The following is a 27760-nucleotide window of genomic DNA, read 5'->3' as shown; positions in this document are numbered from 1 at the left end:
CTAAAACAAGTACTACCGTTTGATGTCTACTTCACCACCGACTTCGAATAAACGAAGCTCAAACTACAACTCACATTACTGCAGTACTTCGAAATTTATTCCCCGACCGAGAACTCCTTGAAATCAGCTGTATTAGATTTAGATCTACTATCCAACAGCGACCTAGAACAATTTGTGCCAAACCGGGACTGGAACCCGGATCTGCCGCTTATGCTTATCGCGAGCGGGTCCCTTAACAGCTTCGGGCATCCGTGCACGCTCCCGGACCGCCCCAAACTTCCACATGCGACATGCTCTACATCCTTATATCTTAGTCCACTAAATCCGCTCCCGATAAGAGGAAATCCGAGTTCGAGTACCGTGCGAGCACTAATTTTGGTATGTTACATCTGCCCTATATCCCCAATACAGAGGACGTCAAGGAAATCGGACACAGCGAATAAATTTCGAAATATTTCGTACAGCTACGATCCGTCAACAGTGTGTGTTCTTTCAGACATGCAAGTAAGACACATCGCAGTGTCGGCGTACACTTTGTTACACATCGTGAAATACTTATGGCACTGAGCGACTGAAGTGGTGGTGATGTGTATCCAGGCAAGGACTTCAGCATTACAATCGTCAGTATTCACAGCAAGAGGCGGTCACTTTCGGCTCTACGACCAAAAGGCTCACACGCAATTCCTCACCCAGCAGGACCGGCACTGCCACAACAAAAGTCAAGTTTAGCACTGCACTCAAAACCACAGTACGGAACCCACCACATCTGCAAAGTGATCGCAACCTTTGCCAGTAAAGTAAATCTCATATTCCGAATAAGGGATTAGTGCTGTCAAAATAGCGCACGGCTGCGAGTAAGCAGCCACGAGAGGACTGGGAACAGGAAACAATTACGCAACCTCGACAGCGCACGCAGAAGCAGGTGGCGGCTTCTGAACACAGTCAGCCATCATCTTCCTCTAAGGCTCTGCTCATCCTGATTTATTCAGAGTTTTAAAAGGAAAGTTTCCAGTGAATTCTCAGAATAAATGGATTCCCAACAATCTCATCATAACAAAGTGAAAATGGGAGGCGAAACTATTAACAACGATTTCCTGGTTGTCGTGGCCCACTGATAATTTGGGGTGAGTGTCAATTACAATGAGTAAAAAATAATCTAAAGCAGCAGAAAGTAAAACACTAAGACAGTTACAGTTAAAAAAAAAAGGCAACTGTGGGGCAAAACGATCTACGACAGCCACGCCAAGGGAGACAAACAAAAGCTTACTACCACACGAGAAGAAAGCTTTCTACGAGACAGGCTGGAATTAAACTCTCCCTGCAACTAAGTAAGACGTTTCTGGAAACTTACACTACGACCATTGTGTTGTTAGAGTGAAACAAAGGTAAGCGGGAAATTCTCAAAAGATGAAAATTTTCCAAAACATGCAGCTAAGATGCGTAGAGAATGTAGGTAATGCACAAACGCGAGACGAAAGGATGTCGAGTAAAGCAATGGATTGGAAACTTCTGTGGCAAATCATGATCATAAAAAAGAAAATTTGTTGTAAGCTACAACATCCAAAACGAAAAACACGTGTGAACGGTAGGAACAAACTACAGTCACAAACATGTTTCGGGGTGAGCACCGGACTGCACGCTACGCTTGCTATCCCCTACACAAACGAGCGCCTGTTCCCAGTGGCTACTCGCGTGCGTGTCACCGATCCAGTTGCGCTTCAAGCTTCGCCGATCACGGACACCGGCGCCATTTTCGGAGTGTGTGCTTCATTCGTAACACAACCCGCGCCCTTATATCCGAAATTCTATTCAGATGCTACTATTTAGCTCGTATCAGCTAAGTGAATAGGCAATTTGACGTTACTTCTGTAAAGGCTGTATAGTGATGTGTTCAAAATATTACGCGCGTACCCCTCGGATAGCCTAAATTGGCTTCACTGTAAAAAAGATGATTGCTAGAAGCTGTTGTGCCAACTTCTTTATCAAAAGATGAAAGTTGCGAAAACGGAAAAGAGAATCGAGATGACCTTCAGATGGTCACCACGTTACTAGTCACTGCTGGGGAACTGGCGAATTCCCTTCAGAAAACTGCAGCTACAACAAGATTCACATCAGAGAGGAATTAAAACGATTTATCAACACGAATGGTAATCTACACCGTATTAATTTTAGGGGTGAACGATTTGAACAATTATGAAACCAAAAACGGAATGGAGACTTTCTTCTTTACGCATTAAAACACCTGTCGTAAAATGAATCCAGTAATATCTTGAGCAAAGCCTCATCACACCGTACAACGACTCATTTGGAATATAAGGCGGCATGCTAAAAAGTAATGCCTCCTAATTACTTACGTGGAAACAGAGTTTTATAAATAAAACACACTTTATTAACATTCTACGTCTTTATTCTTCATGTCTACATATTCATTATTTAACGCAGTCACCCTGCCGACGAACAAGTTTCTCCACTCGACAGACCAGTTTGTTAACACTGCCACTGTAGACTTACTTGGCTGACGGGGCCACAACCTCACCTCTGCATGCACTTCAAAGTGAAGTCCTCGATGGCGTTCTTTAAGTTCTGGAAACTGGTGAAAAACCATATAGGGTGACGTCGGGACTGTGCGGAGGATGATCAACGACAGCAAACTCGAGGCGTCGGATTGTTGCAGATGTAGCAGCACTCCTGTGTGGGCTGGCAATGCCTTGTTGATTATAAAGCGTAACGGGTTAAGTGCAGATATTTTTATATGTGGTACCCTAATGTGTACACACATCAGCGTTTACGACCTGATGTTTCCTGCACCACTACGTGGACTACACACGTCAGTATAGACTGAACGTTCTGCGTCCACACTTCAATATCTGTCCTGGTGTCCCGGGGAGAATAGCATTAACGGGTTGTTCTTGGAGGTATTACCCACCCTAAAGCAATATCACTTGTTATGGCCAAAATTATTGGTCTGCAAGTAACGTAAATACTGATTTAATTTTGTTCAGTACAGTGGCCTCAGCAACAGAAATTTCTGCACTTATACCCGTTACCTCTCTCTAAGTATCTAACTGCTCCCTCTCTCCATCCCCAGAAAAAGACCGTGATGGGAATGGGAGCCAAACCAGTCAATTATTTGAAAACTGATAATTGGATAACACAAAAAATATAGGAATATTATGATTTAATGTCCCATCGGCAACCCGTCCCGGGGGAGGTTGACTAAATCGGAAGTGCTATTTCAAAAGAACTGTCCCGGCATTAGTCTAAAGCCATTTTGTGAAACAACGGAAATGAGAGAGAGGGTCTGGTGTTTTTTATTCCCCATCTGCCCGAATGGACATGACGAAATAAATGCAAGGCGGAATCCTTTAGAGCATCTAGATTCGGGAATCAAACTGGCTATCGAATTTTATTTTCTTCTTGTTAGTGTTTAACGTCTTGTCAACGGCATGTTGCAGATGGAGGACATTATCTCAGTAATAAACTAAATTGCTAAAGAAATGGGGTGTGGCTTTCCTGAAGGAGCAGCCGCACCAGATTCCTTGTGTAACTTCATAAAATCACAGAAAGTATAGTGTGGGCTTTGAACCTGCTTCCCCGGGACCCAGCTGTTTGCTGCGTAATAATCACTCCTTAAAATACAAGGCAAAACACTGGCTGGTCTCATGTACACGCTGTACTGCATCGTGATCTGATCACCCGAGCAAAGCGTATACAAAAAAATTCTCCACTATATGAAAGTGCTGGAAAATGTGTAAATGTACTGCTGTATATTTTAATGGCAATATTTTTACAATTATACTGAAAAGCAACAGAAAAGTACGCAATGTAATTATATGTATTGGAACGTCAGGAGTGCATCATACATCTAGGGTAATCAGGGAATTCCATTTGCAAACACAAAGGAACATGGAAAGTGCGGGAACTTTAAGTCGGTGGCGATGATGGAGGCTGGTGTGAGTTCAACTTATCAGCCCATCCCGTTAATATGGGCAGATAGGAAAGGCACGGATGTTGCACGACGCTCGAAGAACACGAGCCGCCACCAGTAAGACGGAAGCCTCGCTATTTGCACACAGGACAGCGTCCGCAATAGCCTGGCAGTGTACCTACGAACTTGCGTGGCAACCGCGGATGGGACTGTGGGCAGTAAGTACTCGCTCTCGTCGTGCAACCAATACTATTAATTTTTTTTCGTATTGTACCGGGCGTCCTTATATTTAATGTTATTACCAATCACGCCTTAACTGGTCTGAAGTATGCATTGCATTTTGAATGTGTGTGTAAAAAAATGCGACAGCCTCGTTGTTCTACTGAGGCTGGCTGCAATGAACGTTTGACTTCTGTCACAACACACAGTAATCTAAAGAACTTAAAACTCGACTAATCGGGCAGGTCATGCTATTTGATTATCATAGCCATCCCAATGCGCCAGTCACAGAAACGCACAGTCATCCGAGGGAACTACTACGTGTTTACGTGTAACACAGAAGTTTGCTATTTACATAGGAGTGCAGATGCGAGCGGACTCAGGAAACTGCGCACTGTGCAGTCATCGCCACTGACGTCTAACACTCCGATGTCCACTGAAGACAATGGCTGTCGGTTTTAAAGCACGCTGCCGCCGTGTAGTTCCACGAACTCGCGACCCTGGAATCCTGTCAGTGATCTTCTGCGACGCAGTGCTGGTGAAATGTTCTCAGGCGCCTCTCGTGACCTCTACGCCGGAGGGACGTTGAACCCCGACTTCGCTTCCCTGATTTTTCAGAAGGCATTATTTGTGTGCCTTACGTAGTGGAAAGCACTCCCTGTGGCGTTATTCCTCACTTTGTCCCTTCGGCACGTAACAACAACTCGCATTCCTACCTTACTTCATTCCAGTTGCACTGTGGTGACGATGTATCGTTACGCGGAATGGGACAAGAAGACCTCCCCTTTTTCGGTTACAGGAAAATCCAACGGAGCTGCAGAATAGGAGTCCAGGAACATGGAAAGACCGCAGCAGAGGCCCCTCCACGATGGCGGATCATTCCCACGCGATAAGCGCGCTTTCGGCCAGACATCTGGAACGCCACGCTGCGCTTCCTTCCCCGCCGGCGATTAAATGGCCTTCACTGGAAGCCAGCACCAGATTACACCGCACAAACAAAGGGGAAAACTCGCTGTACCAGGAAGCAGCGAGTTTGTGCGGCCTCTGCCGTTCCCAAACACACACACACACACACACACACACACACACACACACACACACACACACACAAAATACGAGAGCGCTGTTGATCAAACGAAGCACCATATAACTTTAAACATGGTAAAATCAAGCATCACTTCACAACATAACAAGAAAAAAAACGCGCAGCAATAATATACACCATGCCGCGCGATCCGATTACTTACTTGCAGTAGGACTCCGCTCTAAGGGCAGTAATGCAGGTACCACCGTTCTTGCATGGGTTTGGTGAGCACGAAACGAATCCTGGAGCACAAAATAACTGATTCAGTAAACAATAAATAATTGTTTTCGATGCTAACACATACAACCATCACAAAAATATCAGCACAGAATAATAATGTTAACAGTCCGTATGTGGAGAGTATATAAATGTAATGTAGACTGCAAATGTAAGGCGCGAACCAGTGTACGAGGAGCGTTGCCCACGAAAGGCCCAACTACGGGCGCCAGTCAATTCAGGAAAATTTTGGAAATTTGTGGTAAGTTCCTATGGGACCAAACTGCCGAGGTCATCGGTCCCTAAGTAACACACTACTTAAACTAACTTACGCCAAGGACAACACAACACCCATTCTCGAGGGAGGACTCGAACCTCCGACGGGTGGGCGAATCGTGGCAAAGCGCCCTAGACCGCACGGATACTCTGCGCGGCGCCAAGTCCGGCAGCTGATAACGTGGATCTACACCGTGAAACACTGCCCGAGTCACCAACTTTTTTGTTCTTGTGACATTACACGTTTTCGGCCGTGCTAGCTTACACAGAATGGAAAAGGCTCCTATTGCTCAAGTATAAATAACAGTCTGCGCGTGTTTCTTTGAAGAAAGCTCACTTTCTACATCCGTGTTTACTTACCGGTATTTTTTGAGTGGACTCGCCCCCAGGAACGTCTCACACCAGACGAGTGTAACCCCATACGTTTGCGTGGTAGAGTGATTATGGTGTACGCGTACGTGGAGACTGTTTGCGCGGCAATCGCCGACATAGTGTAACCGAGGCGGAATAAGGGGAACCAGACCGCAATCGCAGAGGCAGATGGAAAACCACCTTAAAAAACCGTCCACAGACTGGCCGACTAATCCACCGGGCGGTTTCTTGCCGGGCACAGGCACGCCTTCCCGCCCGAAAAGCGGTGCGTTTGACCGCACGGCTAACCTGGCGGGCTTGGAATATGCACAATGACGGGATGAATCGTTATCGCAACGGGGAAATGCTATCCCATAGAAATTAATAAAGCCCCATATGCTATAAAGAGAGCTCAGCGGGAAAATGTATCTAACTGCTAAATAAAATACTAATTTGTCTCTTCCCATGTAGACTGATGACCATAGATGTTAAGTCCCATAGTGCTCAGAGCCAGCCTCTTCCCATGTACATCGGTAATGTTAACATCAACAACAATAACGGACAAACGCACGCGGTTACGAAGGGGCAACCACAGCTCCAAGAAGCCTCAGCCGGGATTTATTAACCAAGGCTCAAAGAAAGGTGAAATCATTACACTAAAAGGTTGTCTCACGAAAGATTTTTTTTATTAAATGATATTCAAGTTATGAAAACGTCAGATATGTTCAAAATGGTGCTCCACGATATAGCAGCTGCAACACTGAAATACGCCCAGTTCAGTCTGATCTCATATTATTAATATAATTGCGGGAAAGATAAGTACTACACTACTCCTTGAAAGGAGAAGCTTTCATCTTGTGCAGGCATCCGAGGACAAGAAACACAATACGCTTCTCAAGATAAGCTGTTCACAAGCTCCATCTGCAAATTGGGATGCGGACGCAATAATTTCGAACCCACATTTTGTGCGGAGTGTTTCTGAAAAGTAAAGTATTACACGTTTTATTTACGAAAGCGGGATGTCAAGGACCCTAGGAGGTAGCGGATTATTGCGTAACCACTGAGCATCACCAACAACGTATTCACGGTAAATCTTGTTTGGCAGCTTTCTACAACTGTAGAAGAGGGAGTCTTATCGGGCAATGCTTAACTATTACGATTCCTATTAAGTACCACACGTTCAGTGAAACAATGATCATAAATGAACGTATCGCGAGACGTTGACTCAGCAGCAGGAAGGGCATGTACTTCTTTGGATAGCCGCGGCAAAGAATCTGCCTTCAGGCTGCTTGGTAGGGCTTCGGGGTTTTTGTGAGACTAGATCTTTTCATTTCTTCGGCCGCCTCTGACGTCATGAAGTTATAAGAATATCGCCTCGTTTTTTCTGACCGTCGGATACATAATACGCGTTTTATATCTCCATTGCGTACACGTGGTCCGGAACCTTGTGTGGATTGATCTGGTAAGGAAACAGTATACGGTAAAATCACGAATCTTCACAACGAGCAGAAAACTGTGGATATAAGTACATAGTTCCTGAATGTTATCCAGACGGGCATGAAGGCGTACAGGTTGGTTGGTTGGTTGGTTGGTTGGTTGGGGTTGAAGGGACCAAACAGGAAGGTCATCAGTCCCTTGTTTCAAATGTGGTACATTCCGATAGTGTGACATCTGAGAAGTCAGAACGATAAAAGGGAAAAGGCTAAAAAATGTAAAAGGGCAGTCATGTTGTCAATGGTAAAAACAAAATGAGGTAAGTCAGCAAGAGAGCGAAACCAGCGCTATGCTAGAGGCAGGAAATATCCCACCTCTGAAGCAGCAGAGGCAAGGCCACCTGCGACTTACGAGGTGCAACAGCTAGAATGGAGAAGTGCGTATGGGAAAAGGAGACTAACCAATCCTAAAAAAATGATAAAAACAGAGTGAAAGGGAAAGAAAGGAGGATCTCGGCCAGGGAGGGGAGACGGGAATCTCCAAACACGGCCGTACAGGTTGGTAGCACGTGCGATCATATTCGCTGCAACTAAATATCAAGAGCCAATAAAATACACGGTTGTTACAGTTGAGATGTAATTTGCGAGACGCACTCAGCATGAGACACCACGGTAGTACAATAACGTTCATGAGGAATTCCCGCAGCACCAACGTTGTATGGTCCCGTGTGTTGTACTGTTTGAATATGCCTTCTGGAGGCAATGCATAAAAAACAGCCCAGGTGGATGCAAGCTGTGTCTTTGTTCCTCATGATCCAACTACTCGTATAAGCGAGCGAGTGTCGTAATTGATAGTGGCTACACGGAACATTGCATCGTTAGTGTGTGTGGTGTTTTATGCCCACCGAGAACACAAGGTTGTGATGTTGATGTCTCCAGAAGTGTTCAATTAAGGCGTCAGTGCCCCCAAAAAACTGGATTCCCAGATGAATACAAGTTGCAGGTCGTTGCAGTCCGGAAGTCCCTTTGACGCCACTGTTGGTGAGATGATGCTGACTGCACGTCAAGAACGTGATACGTAATGGACACATGGCGCCGATAACCATTCGCCAAAAGCCTAACAATGGTGCGGACAGACATCAGGTCATGTACCTGCGTTGCCACATATGGACCGATGGTGGCTGATAGAGAAGTTAGATCTCCATAAATTTGTCGGTGGGTAAGATAATCCACGATATGGTGCGTCTTTAGCCGAGTCGTCGATCACCACAGAACCCGATCTTAGCAGGTACGAAGTTTGGTCGGCGATGCGCCAGTAAAAAAAAAAAAAAAAAAAAAAAAAACAAAAAAAAAACACTAGCTGCTCTCTTGAACGCAGTTAACTGGGTCGGTTGAAGGCTAGAGACATTAAGTATGGTGCACAACATAGCTTTCCAACAGAATCTTCTAGACTTGCAAGCAAGCGTGTTATGCTAACAAATGACGTCTGAACAACACTACATATTGAACATAATATTAAGCGCACAACATAATCTACGTAACATGTAACTATCAAAACAGTAATGGCCATATGGCGAGTGAAATATGCCACTTGCCATCTATAATCACAGTACTTACATAACATGTTATGTATCATTCTACGTACGTTTCTGTGTTTCTGACGCTGCAGGCTTGTTACCGCGCACGCGAAATCGCGTGATCAAGCACTTCCATGATATTTCGTCTCTTTTCTCCCTCACTGCGATCTACTTGAAGCTGCTGTACGTAAGTCATCCATTAAAATCAGCTTCACTGCAAATGTTTAAAACTCTCAATGATTCGTTCAGTTTTGGGAAGAAGGGTATGTATATCAGTCTTTCCTAGTACACAAGACATAACAGTCGCAATTTTCAGCTTCAAACACCGAGCCTTTACAGTTGTTACTAACTTCCGATAGCATTTAGAAAAGTAGCTTCTGTAGGCGCATCGTGAGAAACAAACTATATGCACGAAGATCTCGAGTATCTTCCTGTTTGGGAACCAAGCTGGTTACGCATACACTACACGGAAATACAAGCTCCAGTCCTCGTGCCTAATATATGCAACTCTATCGAAGCGGAAGGAATGTTAGAATAGCGACTTGTAGTAACCTATAACTCTCCGGGCACTTAATTGTTCTGGTCACTTTATATGAGTTGCAGTGAGCGGTATCTCGCATTTTCTGAGACCAGCTGCAAAAATTAAACAAGAGGTGGCATCTTTTTCAAATACGGTTACTCAGTGGTGCTTTTAACCTAATTGTTGTTATGACTGGTTGTAGATAACAACTCTGGTGTGCAAAACTTAAAGACGAAAGCAACTTTCGCTTTGTGTGTGGCTGTGAAGTATCACAGTTCGATGAAACTCGAATTATACATAAAAACAACTGCTGCAGAATAATACAGAAGGTACTTTTTTATTCGAAGACAATAACTTCACTGAAGTCACCGTCATTTATGGACATTACAAAAGGCTGGTCACGATTGTTAGTAGTGTGTGTTGTCAACGCCTACTCAGAGTTGTTGCGGTAGAGCGTTCGCGCGGTTGACAACCGTTGGATGATGCTTGAACGTGGTGCAGTAGGCCTCCCCATTCGTGCTCAATGCGATTTACGTTGACCGGAGAGTGTACGGTGTTGAACGATTCGGAGGTCCTATGTCCACGTTCGACAGTGCTGGAGGCGACAGGTGGGAACACGTATATTAATGACTTCAAAGTAATCCTTTTCTTTGAAAAAGGTCACTTCTGTTCGTGTCATCGTGTATTTCTCTCGTTACCCTGTGTATTGTACTACACTACAGCAGTTCTTTTTATGTATGGTCACCCTTGTAACTTGGCAATGACACGTGATGCGGAAGTTACTTTCGTCCTTAAGTTCTACATCTACACAGATACTCCTCACGCCACCGTACGATGCCACCTTTCCTGTTCCACTCGCAAAAAGAGCGAGGGAAAAATGACTGCCTATATGCATCCGTATGAGCTCTAATTTCTCGAATCTTATTTTCGTGTCCTTAAGCGCAATGTATGTTGGCAGCAGTAGAAGCTTTCGGCAGTCAACTTCAAATGCCGATTCTCTAAATTTTCTCAACAGTCTTTCTCGAAAAGAACGTCTTCTTTCCTCCAGAGATTCTCATCTGAGTACCCGAAACATCTCTGTAGCACTTATGTGTTGTTCGAACCTACCGGTAACAAATGTAGCAGCCCGCCTCTGAATTGTTTCGACGTCTCCTCTCAATCCGACCTGGCACGGATCCCAAACACTCGTGCAATAATCAAGAATAAGTCGCACCAGCGTCATATATGCGGTCTCCTTTACAGAGACCATTCGCCTTCCCTGGCGCAGTTCTCACAAGAAACAAACCAGTGTTACAAATAGACCCACTTTTCATTTCACAACTTAATTCAGCGATGTGCTATATCCAGCTCAGCGTATCACTCTGGCGATGAGTCGTGGGGTCAAATTCTCATTCTGTTCTTGCTTTGGTTATTTGTATCTGTGTGTTACAGATAAAACAGTCGTAAAAGCTCATTGGACTCGCCTGAGCACATTAGATGCTGCAGAGCCACGCAAATGAAGATGCGTGGAGCGGTTGTGAGGTGCACAACTTTTCCGCTGAACGGTACAACCTGAGGAGACGGCTCAAATAGCACCTCAGCATCGGCGGTTGCTTACTGTGCGGCGTGGGGGACGCCTGCATTTCATCTTAGCACATAAATATAACTGCAGAATTGGCGCTTTCGTGTCTGCACATTAGCAAAGCTTAGGCCACGACATCCGGCCACAGATTCCAGAACCGGATCCACGAACTCGTCAGCTACGTACAGAGCAACGACTGACAATGCCAGAGAAACCAATGAGGGAAACGCAACACATACTTACGTAATTAAAACTGTGTAACACAATGGAATTCCTAGAAATAAAATTTGTCTCCGTTGTTTAATAGCCGGAGGTCGGTCCGAATACTCGTACTCGTCGAAAAATCGTTATTAAATTTACTGCCCCCTTACATCGATTTTTCTCATAAATTAGTGACAAATTTACAGTTTCCCACCAATCTTTTATGAGCAGTTATGCGTCGTGTCAATCACACAGTCCTTTTTCGGTTTTAAAAACTGCGAAAGAGGACATACTAGGTCGCTTCGTACGAATGCCGCTTTGGTTCCTCCAACATGGCCACGGTATGACGTCAGTGGGTATTTTACTTTAACCTTCGTTGGTTTGTAAGAAGTATTCAGGTAACCCCGGAGACATTCCAGCAGACAAAATTGTTACTTTGTCAACTCTTTTTGCTTTCGAAGTAAAAACTCCGTCAACAGATGGCACATATCCTACATTTGCGAGGGGCAAGTGGCTCAGATGAGCGAGTTAAACTACTTGCCAAATGAAGAAATGAAAAATGTTCTACCAGAAACTGATTGATCTTTAACATTTGTCGAAGGTGCGCAGCTAGGAGGTACTTTTTTCTCACGACGTGTCGGTAATATCGAAAGCTGAAAGCACGTTATTTCTCCTTCTGAATTTGCAAAACCACGGTACTGTCAGTAGCGGACTAACATTGTGCAACCTCCGCAATTTGCGACAAGAACGGCAACCGATACATTTCCAAATTAGGGGTAATTTCTAAATTATCCCTCCCCCCATGTTAATTACGCGACATACAGGGTTATTACAAATGATTGAAGCGATTTCACAGCTCTACAATAACTTTATTATTTGAGATATTTTCAAAATGCTTTGCACACACGTACAATAACTCAAAAAGTTTTTTTAGGCATTCACAAGTGTTCGATATGTGCCCCTTTAGTGATTCGGCAGACATCAACCCTACAATCAAGTTCCTCCCACACTCGGCGCAGCATGTCCCCATCAATGAGTTCGAAAGCATCGTTGGTGCGAGCTCGCAGTTCTGGCACGTTTCTTGGTAGAGGAGGTTTAAACACTGGATCTTTCACATAACCCCACAGAAAGAAATCGCATGGGGTTAACTCGGGAGAGCGTGGAGGCCATGACATGAATTGCTGATCATGATCTCCACCACGACCGATCCATCGGTTTTCCAATCTCCTGTTTAAGAAATGCCGAACATCATGATGGAAGTGCGGTGGAGCACCATCCTGTTGAAAGATGAAGTCGGCGCTGTCGGTCTCCAGTTGTGGCATGAGCCAATTTTCCGCGGGCTACGCGTGAAACTTGCCCGCACGCGTTCAACCGTTTCTTCGCTCACTGCAGGCCGACCCGTTGATTTCCCCTTACAGAGGCATCCAGAAGCTTTAAACTGCGCATACCATCGCCGAATGGAGTTAGCAGTTGGTGGATCTTCGTTGAACTTCGTCCTGAAGTGTCGTTGCACTGTTATGACTGACTGATGTGAGTGCATTTCAAGCACGACATACACTTTCTCGGCTCCTGTCGCCATTTTGTCTCACTGCGCTCTCGAGCGCTCTGACGGCAGAAACCTGTAGTGCAGCTTCAGCCGAACAAAACTTTATGAGTTTTTCTACATATCTGTAGTGTGTCGTGACCATATGTCAATGAATGGAGCTACAGTGAATTTATGAAATCGCTTCAATCATTTGTAATAGCCCTGTATATGAGTGAAAACGTAACACGTAAGTCGACTGGTACTGGACCGTTCGCATTTGGAAATTTAAAAGTAATGCTATTCGGGTTCCACAACAGCGTTTTGCTAACCATTTCTGCGGCGCTATCGTATTGGCTAATCAGACCCGTGACGATTCGCGCAGCTTTCCCTCCCTCCGCTAACCCTTATTATTGCAAGGCCCAGACTTAATAGCAACCCCAACATTCAGTCCGACGAGGGTTTTGAGGGATGAATGACTTCTCCTTACAAGTCATTTAATGAATCCACGTGCACTCGTCGTCATCGATTTTGTTCAGATTTATGGTATACAAAGGGTTTGGCCAGAAATGAAAGTGACGAAAGCGGGAGCTCCAGATGGCCAAGTGTTTAGAAAAAATAGCTTTTATGGATCGGGTCGGGCGAGGCATGCGCCATTTATGTTTGCGTAGTCTCGAGGCAGGGCTTGGCGCAGCGGGAGTACAGAACGGTAATCAAACTGTCGTGGGGTCGAATTTATGCGGGAACCTTCCTGTTTTTCTTTTCCATTTTTGTTTTACTTACACTGCAAATTAACTGAAATCGTGCTCAATACACTGTACTCATTAATACTTTCATAATGGGCATGACAAGGAAACGCGAAGGATGATATGGGAATGAAAATAATTTTCCAGGAGAGGATTGTAAGGCGCACACGAGAACTTCGAACATAAAGTAGTAACATATCGTAAAAAGACGGAGCTGTAATTTTCTCGGCATCTTGCACGCGTTATAAATGCCGCATTTTTAAATTACGTGGTTGTTTTAAAGATGTAATACAAGAACAACCTAGTTTTCCGTTCATAAAAGGGTCTTTCTCATCGCACGCAGTTTTGCAACAAACCAGCGTATCATTTCGCCACATTCTGACGAAGATAACTGCTGATGTACAATGGAATGTATTTTTATGTAGTCTTCTCGGAATGTGATTTCTTTTTCTCTCTCAGTGAGACAACAGTAGCTCTGAACCATTTTCATCAGATTCATTGCCTGACGCTAAGAGCAAACGTCGCAGCTTTGCACTTTAATAATGCACGATGACAATCCATCTTGGAAAATCTTGTCGTCTAATTGTGGATTGGTTTGCGCTCCTCGCGAGCCAGTTAACGGAAGAAACTGTTTCTGCAGCACGTAGGGCTTCATCACGTCAGCCAAAAAGTTTTATATAAGAGTGTTGTACTAGTCACAGATTTTGAGAAAGTAATAACATTCCCGTACTTTATAACGTACTCATTGACTGTTTTTTTGAGAAATCGGTTCAACAGAGCCAGTACTGTCTCTTGTACGCATAGATAGACTTTTGGAATAATTTTCGAGAATGGGTTGCAGTATATTGGACTGCATACGAGTCGGTCACTATGGTCACGAGAATATTTTTGCCCGTCGATAGTAGGGTGTTCGGAGTGTAAGTCGACTGATACTGGCAAACTGCAAACAGGACATACGAACTTACATCTTTTATTACACACGGCGTTAGGAAGAGTATTTCGAGTGACGCCGACGAATGAGAATTTCGGCTTTCCGGACACTAATTACAGTCCCTTCTTGGAAAGTAATTTCCAGAGTCCTCGTGGGCGCTTTAAGTACAGTCCTCCCTTGGAAATTTATTTCTGACTCCAAATTTTACTTTATTTCCTTTTAAAGCCTTTCGTGAAAATATATCACAAGCGTTATAGCGGTTCATTTACAGTGCAACTAACGTGAAAATGCAAGAAAGCTTCCACGTCGAGACTATCCCACGATCCTCTGATTGCCGTTCCGTACTCTTTCAATGCGCCAACCGCTATCTGGAAACTACGCTAACATAAATGGTTCATGTCTCGCCAAAACGCATTAAAAAGACTGCTTTTTATAAGCGCTCGGCTATCTAGGAGCTCACACTTTTGTCACTTCCATTTCTCGCCCTAGGCAAAAACCCACGCGACTGGAAAAAAACGCAGGTGACTCCTTTATAAAAGAAGGGCAAATGAACACATCCACAAAAATAAGGGTCAAAATCACTAACAAGGGTTTGTTGTAGAATCCTTGAACACATTCTCAGTTCGAATATAATAAGTTTTCTTGGGACCGAGAAGCTTATATCCACGAATCAGCATAGTTTTGAAAGCATCGATTGTGCGAAACTCAGGTTGTCCTTTTCTCATATGATGTACTGTGAATTATCGACGAAGGTCAACAAGCAGAGTCCATACTTCTAGATTTCAGGAAAGCGTTTCACAGAGTGCCCCACTGCAGGCTGTTCAAGAAGGCGAGCATACGAAATATGGTCACAGACATATTAGTGCCTCGAAGGCTTCTTAAGTAATAGAACCCAGTATGTTGTCGACGATGGCTGTTCAAAGACAAGGATATCGTCAGGAGTGCCGCAGGGAAGTGTGATAGGACCGCCATTATTCTCTACAGAAAAGATTTGTCGGGCAGGATGGGCAGGAATCTGCTGCTGCTGCTGCTGCTGCTGTGTACGGGAAGATGTCGAAGATGAGTTACTGTTGGATGATACAGGCTGACTTAGACAAAGTTAATGGGGATGAGTAGGAAGAACGATCCCGTAATGTGCCGATATAGCATCAGTGGTGTCCTGCTTGACACAGTCAGGTCGTTTAAATATCTGAGCGTAATGTTGCAAAGCGATACGAAATGGAACGAGGATCTAAGGATTGTGGTAGAAAAGACGAATGGTCGACTTCGGTTTACTGGGAGAATTCTAGGGAAGTACGGTGCAGGGCGCTAGTGCGACGTATTCTTGAGTACTGCTCGTGTTTGGGATCCGTACCAGGTCGGATTAAAGGAAGACACCGAAGCATTTCATAGACGGGCTGTTAGGTTTGTTACCGTCGGGTCGGAACAACACGCAAGTGTTACGGAGACGTTTTGGGAACTCAAATAGGAACCTGCAGAGGGCATACGGAGGCATATAGATCGTCGTTTTTCCCTCGCTCTATTTGCGAGTGGCAAAGGAAAGGGTATTACTAGTAGTGGTACGGGGTGCCGCCCGCCACGCGCTGTACAGTGATTGCGGAGCACGGATGTAGCTGGAGATAGCCGAGCCCTTAATATATCAAATTTGGAAGACATCGGCGACAAGGAGTAAGCGCCGACTCCTCGCATGTCCAACATTAACTGTCTTGCCGCAACACGAGTGATGGAACCGTTCCCGTTTAATCGGTCCGGATAGGGAACCCACGATGTTCGACAGTTGCGACTGAATCCTCGGCGATGTTGTAATACAACATCCCTTCTTTTCGCTGCATACACCAAAAAGAATAATTTTTTAGCATTAAATTCAAATTTTAAGTGTGTATATGCTCGCTCTTGGAGGTATAATAATAATAATAATAATAATAATAATAATAATAATTGTACAATTGTACGATGCGAATTTTTTGTCAGGTTTGTGTATCACTCTGTCGACGTGCCTCCACATACAATAACCTATACACATATTCGCCGAGAGTCTGCATCCAGTTCGTTCAAAAGACTTACCACGTATATATCAGTTATTATTTTGGCACTGAAAAGGAATTAACGAGGAGAATTCAGTTTGTATACCAGAAAACACTTCCGGCAGATAAATCAGGCTTATTTTCTACAGGCACTCCCAGTTTCAGATGGTAAGAGCTGACGATAGGGTGCCAGTGTAGTGCAGACTCGACGAAGCCAACACCACGGCAAAGCCGGTGGTGGCTCCATGCTTGGACTTCATGTTCCCGAACACAAATGGAATTTTTGTGGATGACAATGCGCCATGCCACCGTGCCACAATAATCATCATCATCATCATCATCATCATCATCATCATCATCATCATCATTTGTGAATAGTCCATAACATAAATTAGGGCTTCTTTTACAATAATATTTTGAGCGAAAAATTGTCATTGTAGGATATGCAACAGGGCATTTTGTATGTATTTTGAATGTGACACACCATTGGAGTTCTAATAAGTGTAATTAACTACTGCGTAACTTATATATCGAGGCTTCCTTTGATGGCTACGCAGAGCCCCTGAGAAGAGAGTATTTCATTTATTGGATAAACCGCAGCTCGTGCTCTGGAGGTGAGTGCGAGCGCAGACTGGCGGGAACACAGAGGCGGTCGCCACAAAGGCGTTTCGCGGAACTGGCGGTGCACGTCGGGAACCGCGGTGGACGGTCGCCGCCGCGGCCGCGGTTGGCTTATCGCCGGCCGAGCCTCAAGTGTCCATACACACACGCCGCTGCCGCTTCCCCTTCCGACAGTGTCACGCTTCGTTCAGCTCCCTCCAGTGTCCAGGCTATACCCGCACCTCACTGCTTCTGGTTACGCCGGCTTCTTTTCAGACGCACGTCGAAACCTCGACTCGCTGTTTCCGACAAACACGCCGTGGCTGCATCTGGAAGACGCGACCGCCCACTTCCACAACACTACAGGTCGCTTCAAAAAGACTCGTCCGATTTCGCAGGACTATATATTTTACCCGAATGGAAACACAAAATTGGTGTGAATTTTAACTTACACGTCGGAACTGGTTCGTGTGGTTGTCGGCAGGTTCTCCCTGCGCTGCTAACTCGTTCGTTCATTAGCCAGTGCGCGACTAGTCGAGGTGGCAGTAACTGGACAACAAAAGTTGTTTTCCATTATCTGTTTCAATAACGGGTGCAATTCAGTAACAGCTGTGCGACCCGATTTTGGTCGGAATACGGTACTGCACCTGGAGTGTAAGGCACCATTGGCGTCTAATATTGTACGATGCGAATTTTTTGTCAGGTTTGTGTATCACTCTGTCGACGTGCCTCCACATACAATAACCTATACACATATTCGCCGAGAGTCTGCAACGACTTCGATTATCGCCTGGATGTTGATCGCTCGTCCGTTGGGGGGGGGGGGGGGGGGGGGGCAGATAGAACATTTGTGAAAGGTCAATGAAAAGTTAAATCCTGAGGTGACAAAAGTCACGGGATAGCGAAACCCACATATAGACGGCGGTAGTATTGCGTACACGAGGTATAAAACGGGAGCGCATTGGCGGAGCTGGAGCTGTCATATGTTCTCAGGTGATTCGTACGAAAAAGTTTCCGACGTGATTATGGCCGCACGGCGGGAATGAACAGGCTGTGAACGCAGAAAGGTACTTGAAGCTAGATGCATGGGACATTCCATTTTGGGAATTCAATATTCCAAGATTCACAGTGTCAATAGGGCGCCGCGAGTACCAAATTCCGGGCATTACCTCTCACCGCGGACAAAGCAGTGGACGATGGCCTTCGCGTAACGACCGAGAGAAGCGGCGTTTGCATGCAGTTGTCGGTGCTAACAGACAAGCAACACTGCGTGAAATAACCGCTGAAATCAATGTGGGATGTACGACAAACGTATCCGTTTGGACACTGCGGCGAAATTTGGCGTTAATGGGCGATGGCAGAACACGACCGAAGCGAGTGCCTTTGCTAACAGCACGGCACAGCCTGCAACTACTCTCTTGGGCTCGTTACCGAGTCGACTGGAAGACCGTGGCCTGGTCAGACGAGTCCCAGTTTCAGATGGTAAGAGCTGACGATAGGGTGCCAGTGTAGTGCAGACTCGACGAAGCCAACACCACGGCAAAGCCGGTGGTGGCTCCATACTTGGACTTCATGTTCCCGAACACAAATGGAATTTTTGTGGATGACAATGCGCCATGCCACCGTGCCACAATTGTTCGCGACTGGTTTGAAGTACAGTCTGGGTAATTCGAGCGAATGCTTCGCCAACCCAGATCGCCCGACATGAATCCCACTGAACATTTATGGGAGATAATCGACAGGTCAGTTCGAGTACAAAACCCTCCATCGGCAAGACTTTCGCAATTATGTACGGCTCAATATTTCAGCAAGGGACTTCCAACTACTTGAGTCCAGGCCACGTCCGGCTGCTGCACTACACCGGGCAAAAGGAGGTATAACACCGTGTTAGGAGGTTTGTCACCTCACTGTATAAAGTATCCCAAGGTTATATGTGCATGCACGTACAAGATCGTAAGAGCGGATAGTTCTTTTACTGTTCAAAAATGTACTCCTGCGCCTAAGTTAAAATGAACTGCATGTTCGTATCTTTATTCATTTAAAAGCGACAGTCCTGTAAAATCACATGAGACTTTTAAAAACACATTTATATACTCACCCTTACTTCGTATACGTTTTCTTTCCTGGCTTTAAATATTTTCGAAAAACATTAGAAAAACTGATTTCAAACTTACTGAGCGAGGTGGCAAAATGTTTAAGGACTCGTATTCGAGAGAACCACATTTAAAATCGTCGTCCAGCCGGGTTGATTTCGGTTTCCAGTGGTTCCTCTAAATATTTTAAGGTCAGTGGTGGGATGATTCCGTCAAAAAGTGCATGGCCGAATTCCTTTTCTGACCTTGTCGTATGATCTGTCTATAGCGACCTCTACATCACATGTAACCAATTTCTTCCTTCCTTACTTACTTCTTTATTGACCTTTTTAAATTGCAATAAAATATTCTCCAATCATAAACCTCTCTACATGTATAAATAGACTGAAGTCAGTGGGTGATAAATGTAGTAAATAGGATGAATATTCCAACAACTGTACTCCACATTCGTTTTCCCATTGGCAAAGCGCGAGAGATATTGTTCAGAGCACTGTTGTTTTTTTCCCTTGCAGAAGCCATTAATCATCTACGTTTGCATCCAGTTCGTTCAAAAGACTTACCACGTATATATCAGTTACTATTTTGGCACTGAAAAGGAATTAACGAGGAGAATTCAGTTTGTATACCAGAAAACACTTCCGGCAGATAAATCAGGCTTATTTTCTACAGGCACTCCGCCAGCACTTTATTGCTTCCCTTTCCTGGCGATAAGTGGTGGGTCCGCGTCTCATCAACATGTGTTATTTCTGCAAATAAGATATGCTACCTTATTTTTAACATAGCGCAAAAATTACTGAGAAATTCCTTTCCGCATTTGCTTTCGGTCAACAATCATCAAATTTGGTACCATTATAATGTGCCTGTTGCTTCAGCTATTTCACACGCATTTATTCGACCCTCGTTCAAAACCATATCGCACACGGTTTCCATATTTTCATCTGCAGCTGCAGTCTATGGACGCTCTTCACGTGAATCATCCTGAAGGGCATTGCCGCTGGGTACGTTTCGTTCCCCACTGTTGTAACTGTTGAACATAATAATGAAGTGCACCCGTCAATTCAACAATAATTTGATTAACTTCTCATGGTTGGGATTCACAGTCATATAATATTTCTTAAAAGACAATCATAGTCCCCGTTGACTGTTTAAAATATTTATTGTTACAACTGCAATTTCGCCCTTATGGTCATTTTCAAGTAACACTTGAATGTGACTTTGCAGTGTTACTTGAAAATGGCCATAAGGCTGAAATTGCAATAGTAACAACAAATATTTTAAACAGTCAACGGCAACTATGATGTCTTTCAATCAAAAATAATTGTTAATTTGGCCTTACAAATGGGTGTCCTACACTGAAGGGTACGAACCAGCTGAAGACCCCAATACACCATTCTAGATAAAAAAATTGTATGCACAGCTACAGTGGACCAAGACGCCAGAGGACGCCAAGTACTAATGGGAGGAGATTTCAGTGGTAGAACGGGTCAGGACAAAAGAATAGCACACGGAAGGATAGGTAGTCGTGAGGGGGAGAGAACCCCAAATGACAACGGCAGGCGTCTAACAAAATTCGGCGTGGAACATTAATTAGTACTTCCCCCTCACAAAAATGCGCACGAAATTACATGTGAAAGAGAAGGTACAACTACCACAAGCATTGCCCATTACTTTATACACTGAGGTGACGAAAGTCACGAGTAACATTCCTAATACTGTATCGACGTAGCCTGCACTCAACAAGTCGTCCGCACAAACATTCAGCCATGCTGCCTCTATAGTCGTCCATAATGGTGAAAGTGCTGCCGTTGCAAGATTTTGTGCACTAACTGACCTTTCGATTATGTCCCTTAAATGTTCGATGGGGTTCATGTCGGACGATCTGGGTGGCCAAACAATTCGCTCGACATGCCCAGATTGTTCTTCAAACCAATCGCGAGTAATTGTGGCCCAGCGACATGGCGCATTGTCATCTATAAAAATTCCGTCGTTGTTTGGGAAGATGAAGTCCACGAACGGCTGCAAATGTCTCCAAGTAGTTGAACAGAACTGTTTCCAGTCAATGTGACTGATCGGTGCAGTTGGACCAGAGGACCCACTCCATTCCACGTAAACACGGCGCACGCCATTATGGAGCCAGCAACAGCTGGTAAAGTGCCTCGTTCACAACTTGGGTCGCATTGATTCGTGGGGTCTGCGCCACACTCTAACCTTAGCATCACCTCTTACCAACTGAAATCGGGACTGATTGACAAGGCCACGGTTTTTCACTCGTCACGAGTCCGGGAGAGGCGCCGCAGGCGATGCTGTGCTGGCACTCGGGTCGGTCGTCTGCTACCACAGCGCATTAACGCCAAATTTCACCGCACTGTCCTGTTGTTGGATTGGATTGGATTGGATTGGATTGTTTGAGGGAAGAAACCAAACAGCGAGGTCATCGGTCTCATCGGATTAGGGAAGGACGCGGAAGGAAGTCGGCCGTGCCCTTTCAAAGGAACCATCCCGGCATTTACCTGGAGCGACTTAGGGAAATCACGGAAAACCTAAATCAGGATGGCCGGACGCGGGACGCACTGTCGTATCGCATACTTTCGTAATAGGTCCCACATTGATTACTGCGGGTGTTTCACGCAGTGTTGCTCGTCTGTTAGCTCAGACTACGCTACGCAAGCGCCGCTACTCTCGGTTGTTAAGTGAAGGCCGACGGGCACTGCGCTGTCCGTAGTGCGAGGTAATACCTGAAATTTGGTATTCTCTGCACACTCTTGACACTACGGATCTCAGAATATTGAATTCCTTGACAATTTCGGAAATGGTTTGTTCCACGAGTATAGCTCTAACTACCATTCGAAGTCTGTTAATTCCCGTCGTGTTGCCATAATCACTTCGGAAACGTTTCACACGAATCAGCCGAGTACAAATGACAGCTCCTGCAGTGCACATGTACATGTAGCAATCCCACCACTTTTGTCACCTCAGTGTACATCCGTTGGGTATACGGTGAGCTCTGGCTCCACGTTCAATCACATCCCAGATGTGTTCAATCGGGTTCAGAACTGATAAGTTGGAACTCGCCACTGTGTTCCTCTAACCACTCCAACACACTTCTGGCCTTGTGACACGGCGCATTATCTTGCTGAAAAATATCACTGCCGTCGGGAAACATGATCGTCACGAAAGGGTGTACGTGGTCTGCAACCAGTTTACGATACTTCCTGGCCGTCACGGTGTCTTGCACCAGCTCCACTGGACCCACGGATGCCCAGAGTACGATACAGGGGCCGACAGCTTGTCTACTTCTCACAGTACAGGTGTCAAGGAGCTGTTCCCCAAGAAAACGTCGGATCTGCGCCCTCCCATCGGCACGGTGAAGGTATCGTGATTCATCGGACGATGGAAGGCTGTGCCACTGCATTAACGTCTAGCGCCGACGGTCACGTGCCCATTTCAGTCACAGCTGCCAATATCGTGGTGTTAACATTGGCACATGCACGGGTTGTCGGCTGCGGAGGCCTATCGTTAGTAGTGTTCGGTGCACTGTGTGTTTCGACACACTTTTACTCTGCCCAGCATTAATGTCTGATGTTAATTCCGCCACAGTTCGCCGCCTGCCTGTGCCTACGACGTCCGACATTTGTAATGAGGAGTGGCCGCCTAACCCAACGACGTCTGGACGTGGTTTCGCCGCCACGTGTTGAAGCCACTCAACACAATACTCCTCGAACAACCGACAAGTCGCACAGTTTCCGAAATGCTCGTGCCGAGGCTCATAATCTGCCTTCGTTCAAACTGCAGATAGATCGCACCGCACGCCTTCCTCATTCTGCACGCTTGTTGATACTACGTGCGTATCATTTCTCGTCAGGTAACGCTGCTATCGCCTGGACGGGTTTTTGGGATAGTATTTCGGTGGCCATAATGTTGTGGCTGACCAGTGTATGTCGACGCGCCAAAGAATGAGACGTGCGCTTAGTGTCTGTCTGACTAAAACCAACGCCATTCAACAAATTTACCTCACTGTTGGCATAGCTCCACCCACAATTCCAAAAACAAGTTTCAGTTCGAAAGGAGGAAATTGTCTGATGATGACACAGGCGCCCGTTATGCGGACGCCAAATACAGCCAAGCGTACTGAAATCCCGGCGAAGTTTCGTGCGAATGAGAACCGCTTTACCCGAAGCGCCCGAGTATTAATCAGTCGCTAATAAAACCTGAATAACATCTGGTTGTTGGGAATCGTCTACCGTTTCCGACAGGAGGCCGCTTAACTGCTGAAGAACTGGCGTCACACGGTGCAATACCAGCCTGAGAAAACGAGGATACAGTGTGGTGCAATATAAGATCATCAACGTCTAATGACACGCCCAAAAATAGGCAAAACTTGCACAATGGCAGATCTTATCAGAGCAAATGACAGAGCTATCGATGTGAATGATTACTGGAAATATGCAACACATTTATGACTCTGACAAGTAAAGTTCGTAATTCACTTACAATGGACTTTCGGTTCTGTCATTTTGGATCCATAAGCATTTTATGGCCCATAATTTAAAACGAATGTCAAGAATATAGAGACAAACGAGGTGTGGGAGCTGTGGCACCTGGGCTTCACGGAATGACAACTACCATGTTCAAAGACATAAGTTCACTAAATATACAGGAAGAAGGGGGAAAATACGGCGTGTCGCGATGATCTGCCCAAAGCAGCTGTAAAAGAGAGAGTATTAGTCGCCGGAGACCGGCTCGTGCTTGCCTATCAGGTTCACCGGAGACAAAGAACTCCGTGTGCCGTAACAGCGGTTGTGTTTGTCCAGCGCCGATAGCAGCGCCCGCAAAGGCCAACAACACAGTCACACGATAAGCTGTGACATTGGGAGCTACTGTCCCTAGCAACCAAAGCGTAGAAACTCTGAAAGACGTGAGTTCCATTGCGCTAACATTATACTGTCCAACGTCATATAAGTGCTGAATCTGTAGGATCGTGGAGCGTTCAACGTGGGGTATCAGTACGTACACGCAAGAAATGGCGTGGAGTCGTGGCGTAAATTGTCAGCAAACTTTCTTTTGAGAATGGCTCGAATGGAGACGAACGTTTCCACTTAATGGACGTTTTCCGGCAACTACTGTATATTATACACGAAGTGACAGGACATTCCCATTATTTACGTCGGTGACGTATAGTTGGAGTGAGTAAATAATGTGTAGAACAACCCACGCACCCCGCTATATGCAACAGCAAATCAGCCAGTTTTGTACTGCCGACTCTAACTATGAAGCTAAAAAAAGTTAAAAAACTTTGCCAATACCTGTATTTTGTTTGAAGAAAGCCCCATGGCACTGTCACGGAACCATCGAGTTTCAAATTCCTGCTAATACCTTGATTTACCTAAATTATAATTTCCCTCCATCATTTTGTTTATCATATAGGTAAGAATATCTTCGGGGAAAATTCGAGATAGTTTCTTCAAAAAGGAAACAGCTGATTTCCTCGAACGTCATTTCCATTTGAACTGTTAATGAAGGAACGTCCCACCTTATTTTGTCTCATTGCTTGATTCTCCTGCAGGAAATATTGTACGGGTTCCTGGCATACGCACTGCCGGGAATTCAGCGTCAGGTGTGATATCAACAAGACGGTACAATATCAGTGCGACAGTATATCAAAGATCCGACGAAGCAATGATTGGTCCAGGTGGCCCACACTTCTGCTTCACGACCGTTGTAATCTGCACAGATTTCTCTCTGCGGGGGCCAATTAACAGATAACTTACAAGACCGCTTGAATGGACTGTGGCGTTGATAGAGGCGATTCGACCTATGTCAGGTGTCTATTCACGTATCGGGTAAAATCGGGAGGTGTATGATATAGGACCGTTGCGTGGTGATCGGCCCGAGTGGGCTACGAAACTGTAACTTCTCCACGGAATATTTAGAGGCTTTTTTCTACGGGAACTTGTAAGTACCACTTTAAGAAGTAAAAGATTCGAACAACTGAGTTAATTTTTATTTTGCTAGACTTGTGGAACTGAGAAGGTGTGTGTATAATCATCGCCACGGGAAGTCCTCGAAACTTTTAACAGGGATTTAGAATCACTCTCACAGTGAGTGGCGCAGTGGGTAAAACACTGCATTCGATTTCGGGAGGAGGGTGGTTCAACTCCCCATCCGGAAACCGAGACCTAGGTTCCTAGGTTTTCTGCGGTTTCCCTAGATCCTCTACGGCAAACACAATGGCGATTCTAATGAAAGGGCAAGGATGATTTCTTTCCTCATCCCTCCATTAATGCGGGTTTGTGCTCAGTCTCACGTCCATGTAGACATGACTCGCAATGATCGAGACGAGAAAATCAAAGAAATTAAGAGCTCATGGGAGAATTAACCGAAAGTAGTTGTTCTCACGTTCCAGTCGCGAGTGGAATAGAAAAATAAAGGGGCGCCGGGAGTTTAGCCGCACATGAGCACAGTGCAAGGTGGCTTACAGAGTGTTGATGTAGATGTAGATGAGGGGTTACACCCTAATCTCCCTTCCTTTCCTTACCTTTCGAATCACCCACATTTCATAATAGCATTCGTATCGTGAGAGGTGTTTAAAAATACTTTGGGTGCAGGGTGAAACATAAATTTCTGTATACTGCTCAGCACTAGGGCTGTTGCGCAGTCAGTCTGCAGATTGTAGGTAGTTTCCCCCAGAAATCTACAGACCTTTATCTCGTATCTCCACGGGATCGGATTTGTGCAGTGTTAGTTCTAGAGGGTGGCCCCTGCTCTTCCTGACGCCGACACAGACCCTCGTCGTTAATCGACGGGGCGGGTCCGATCTAGGGCCGGCTCCCCTCCCCGAATCCCAGAAGAGGCGTTCTAACGCGCACAGCTATCCGAGCGCGTCAACTCTTTAAACACATTATTTATCAGAAGTACAGTGCAGGTAGAGCGCCTAGCTTTGGGAGTTTTACACAGACAGCGGCGGCTGAGGTCCCCACGAGGTTCTTATGGCTGCGTGTCCTCGTAAACTTCCGGGCGAGGTGGAGGACGAACCTTCCGTCCAAGGAGCAACAAGCAGTAACGGCGCGTCCAACACATTACCGCTACCTCCGTATTCCAAAACATTCCTTCCACCATATGAAGTACTGACATGGCCGAACGCTGTACTATATAATTTACTACCTGAAACCGATAAGTGTTAGGCCCAAACGACGGGTCTTCGTTGCTTTTCTTAGTACGACTGCAGGACTGATCAGTATTATTGAGTGATGCTCGTCGCGCACGCATAGGCAGTTAGGCCCGTTTCACACGAGCGACTTTCTGCTCAAAATCGGCTACTCGAAGTGGGCGCGCTTTTCGTTCCTGCGTGTAAATTAGCTACCAACTATGACACGAGTGTGTCTATATGATTTCAATGCTGTATAGATTGCGCCGCGTGGAGTTCTAAATGCTTATTCTGGTCGAGCTCACTCGTATTAGAGAAATGGATTTTGTGCTTTCGTGCCTTCTTCATCATTAATATGCTGTTTACTTTGTTTTCGTGGCACACTGAAAATTTACCCAAGCTGCCCGTATTTTTTCCTACTAGTGTTGTCCTGCAAGAGACACGAAATATATAAAAACAAAAAGTATTTACGTTTCACAGAGATAAGGCCTACACTATGCATAAACACGAACGTGAATAGATAAACGTGTTAATGAAAATTATTTCAACAGAGGAAAAAGTCAACATTGTTGAGGGGGGGGGAATAATTTTCGATGTTATTTGGCACTTAGCAAGGAAACAAGATACAAATGATAAAGCAAAAAGGCGATATTTACTGCGTTCTGCATATTGTCTGATGTGTTTGCAAATATATATTTTCTTGGACAAATAGGTGTATACATTTTGAAACTTTTTAGATGACAAACTATTCTTTCAGTTCTCAATAGTTTGAAAAATTTACTGCACGACCTTTGACAAGAACTTCCACTACCGGTATGAATTCTACTTTCGTCATTAATAAACTCTACTGTCACTGCTTTCTCCCAAATTTTGTTACTATATTTCGATTTTTTTATAAAAAAAAGATAATCCCCATAACCTCACCTTCACCATTCAGAGGCCAAATTGCACAGCAGACAGCTCTCTCTCAACACAGGCAGTTTTGGTGCTCACGTGAAAACGAAAATGGCCACTCAAAGCAAACGAGACTCAGTACGGCAATAAAACGCTAGGGGCGCCGCAGTAAACTCTTTTGTCTCTAGTAGTAATTTAGATACGAAAGTCGATCGTGTAAAAGGGACTTTAGGTGTTGCGGAGTACTCTGAAGCAAGTGCCCAAGTAGTTATCTGCAGTTTCGTCGAAACGCCTTGCTGTGTTCACAGGGTGCGCACATACTTCTTCCTTATACGTCGCACGGAAGTGGAGGCGTCAAACACGTCCAACGAAATATTGCAGCTATCCACGTTAGCGACATTTTCTCTGTTCTGTGGACTTGGTATTGCTAGAAAAAGTTC

The 27760-nt window shown here is 45.2% G+C and overlaps 1 protein-coding gene across 1 annotated transcript in view; it reads right to left on the bottom strand.

Moving 5' to 3' along the window:
• Nucleotides 1-27760, bottom strand: part of LOC126185209 (neurogenic locus Notch protein) — a 391153-nt gene that overhangs the window by 298606 nt on the left and 64787 nt on the right. The window contains exon 2 of the mRNA XM_049928093.1: nt 5395-5473. Coding sequence (XP_049784050.1) covers nt 5395-5473 — 79 coding nt within the window. The remainder of the gene's footprint in view (nt 1-5394; nt 5474-27760) is intronic.

This window comes from Schistocerca cancellata, chromosome 4, assembly GCF_023864275.1.
Source record: "Schistocerca cancellata isolate TAMUIC-IGC-003103 chromosome 4, iqSchCanc2.1, whole genome shotgun sequence".
Taxonomy (NCBI): Eukaryota; Metazoa; Arthropoda; class Insecta; order Orthoptera; family Acrididae; genus Schistocerca; species Schistocerca cancellata.
Note: the sequence above shows the minus strand (reverse complement) of the source record. Positions and strands in the feature narration are given on the sequence as shown.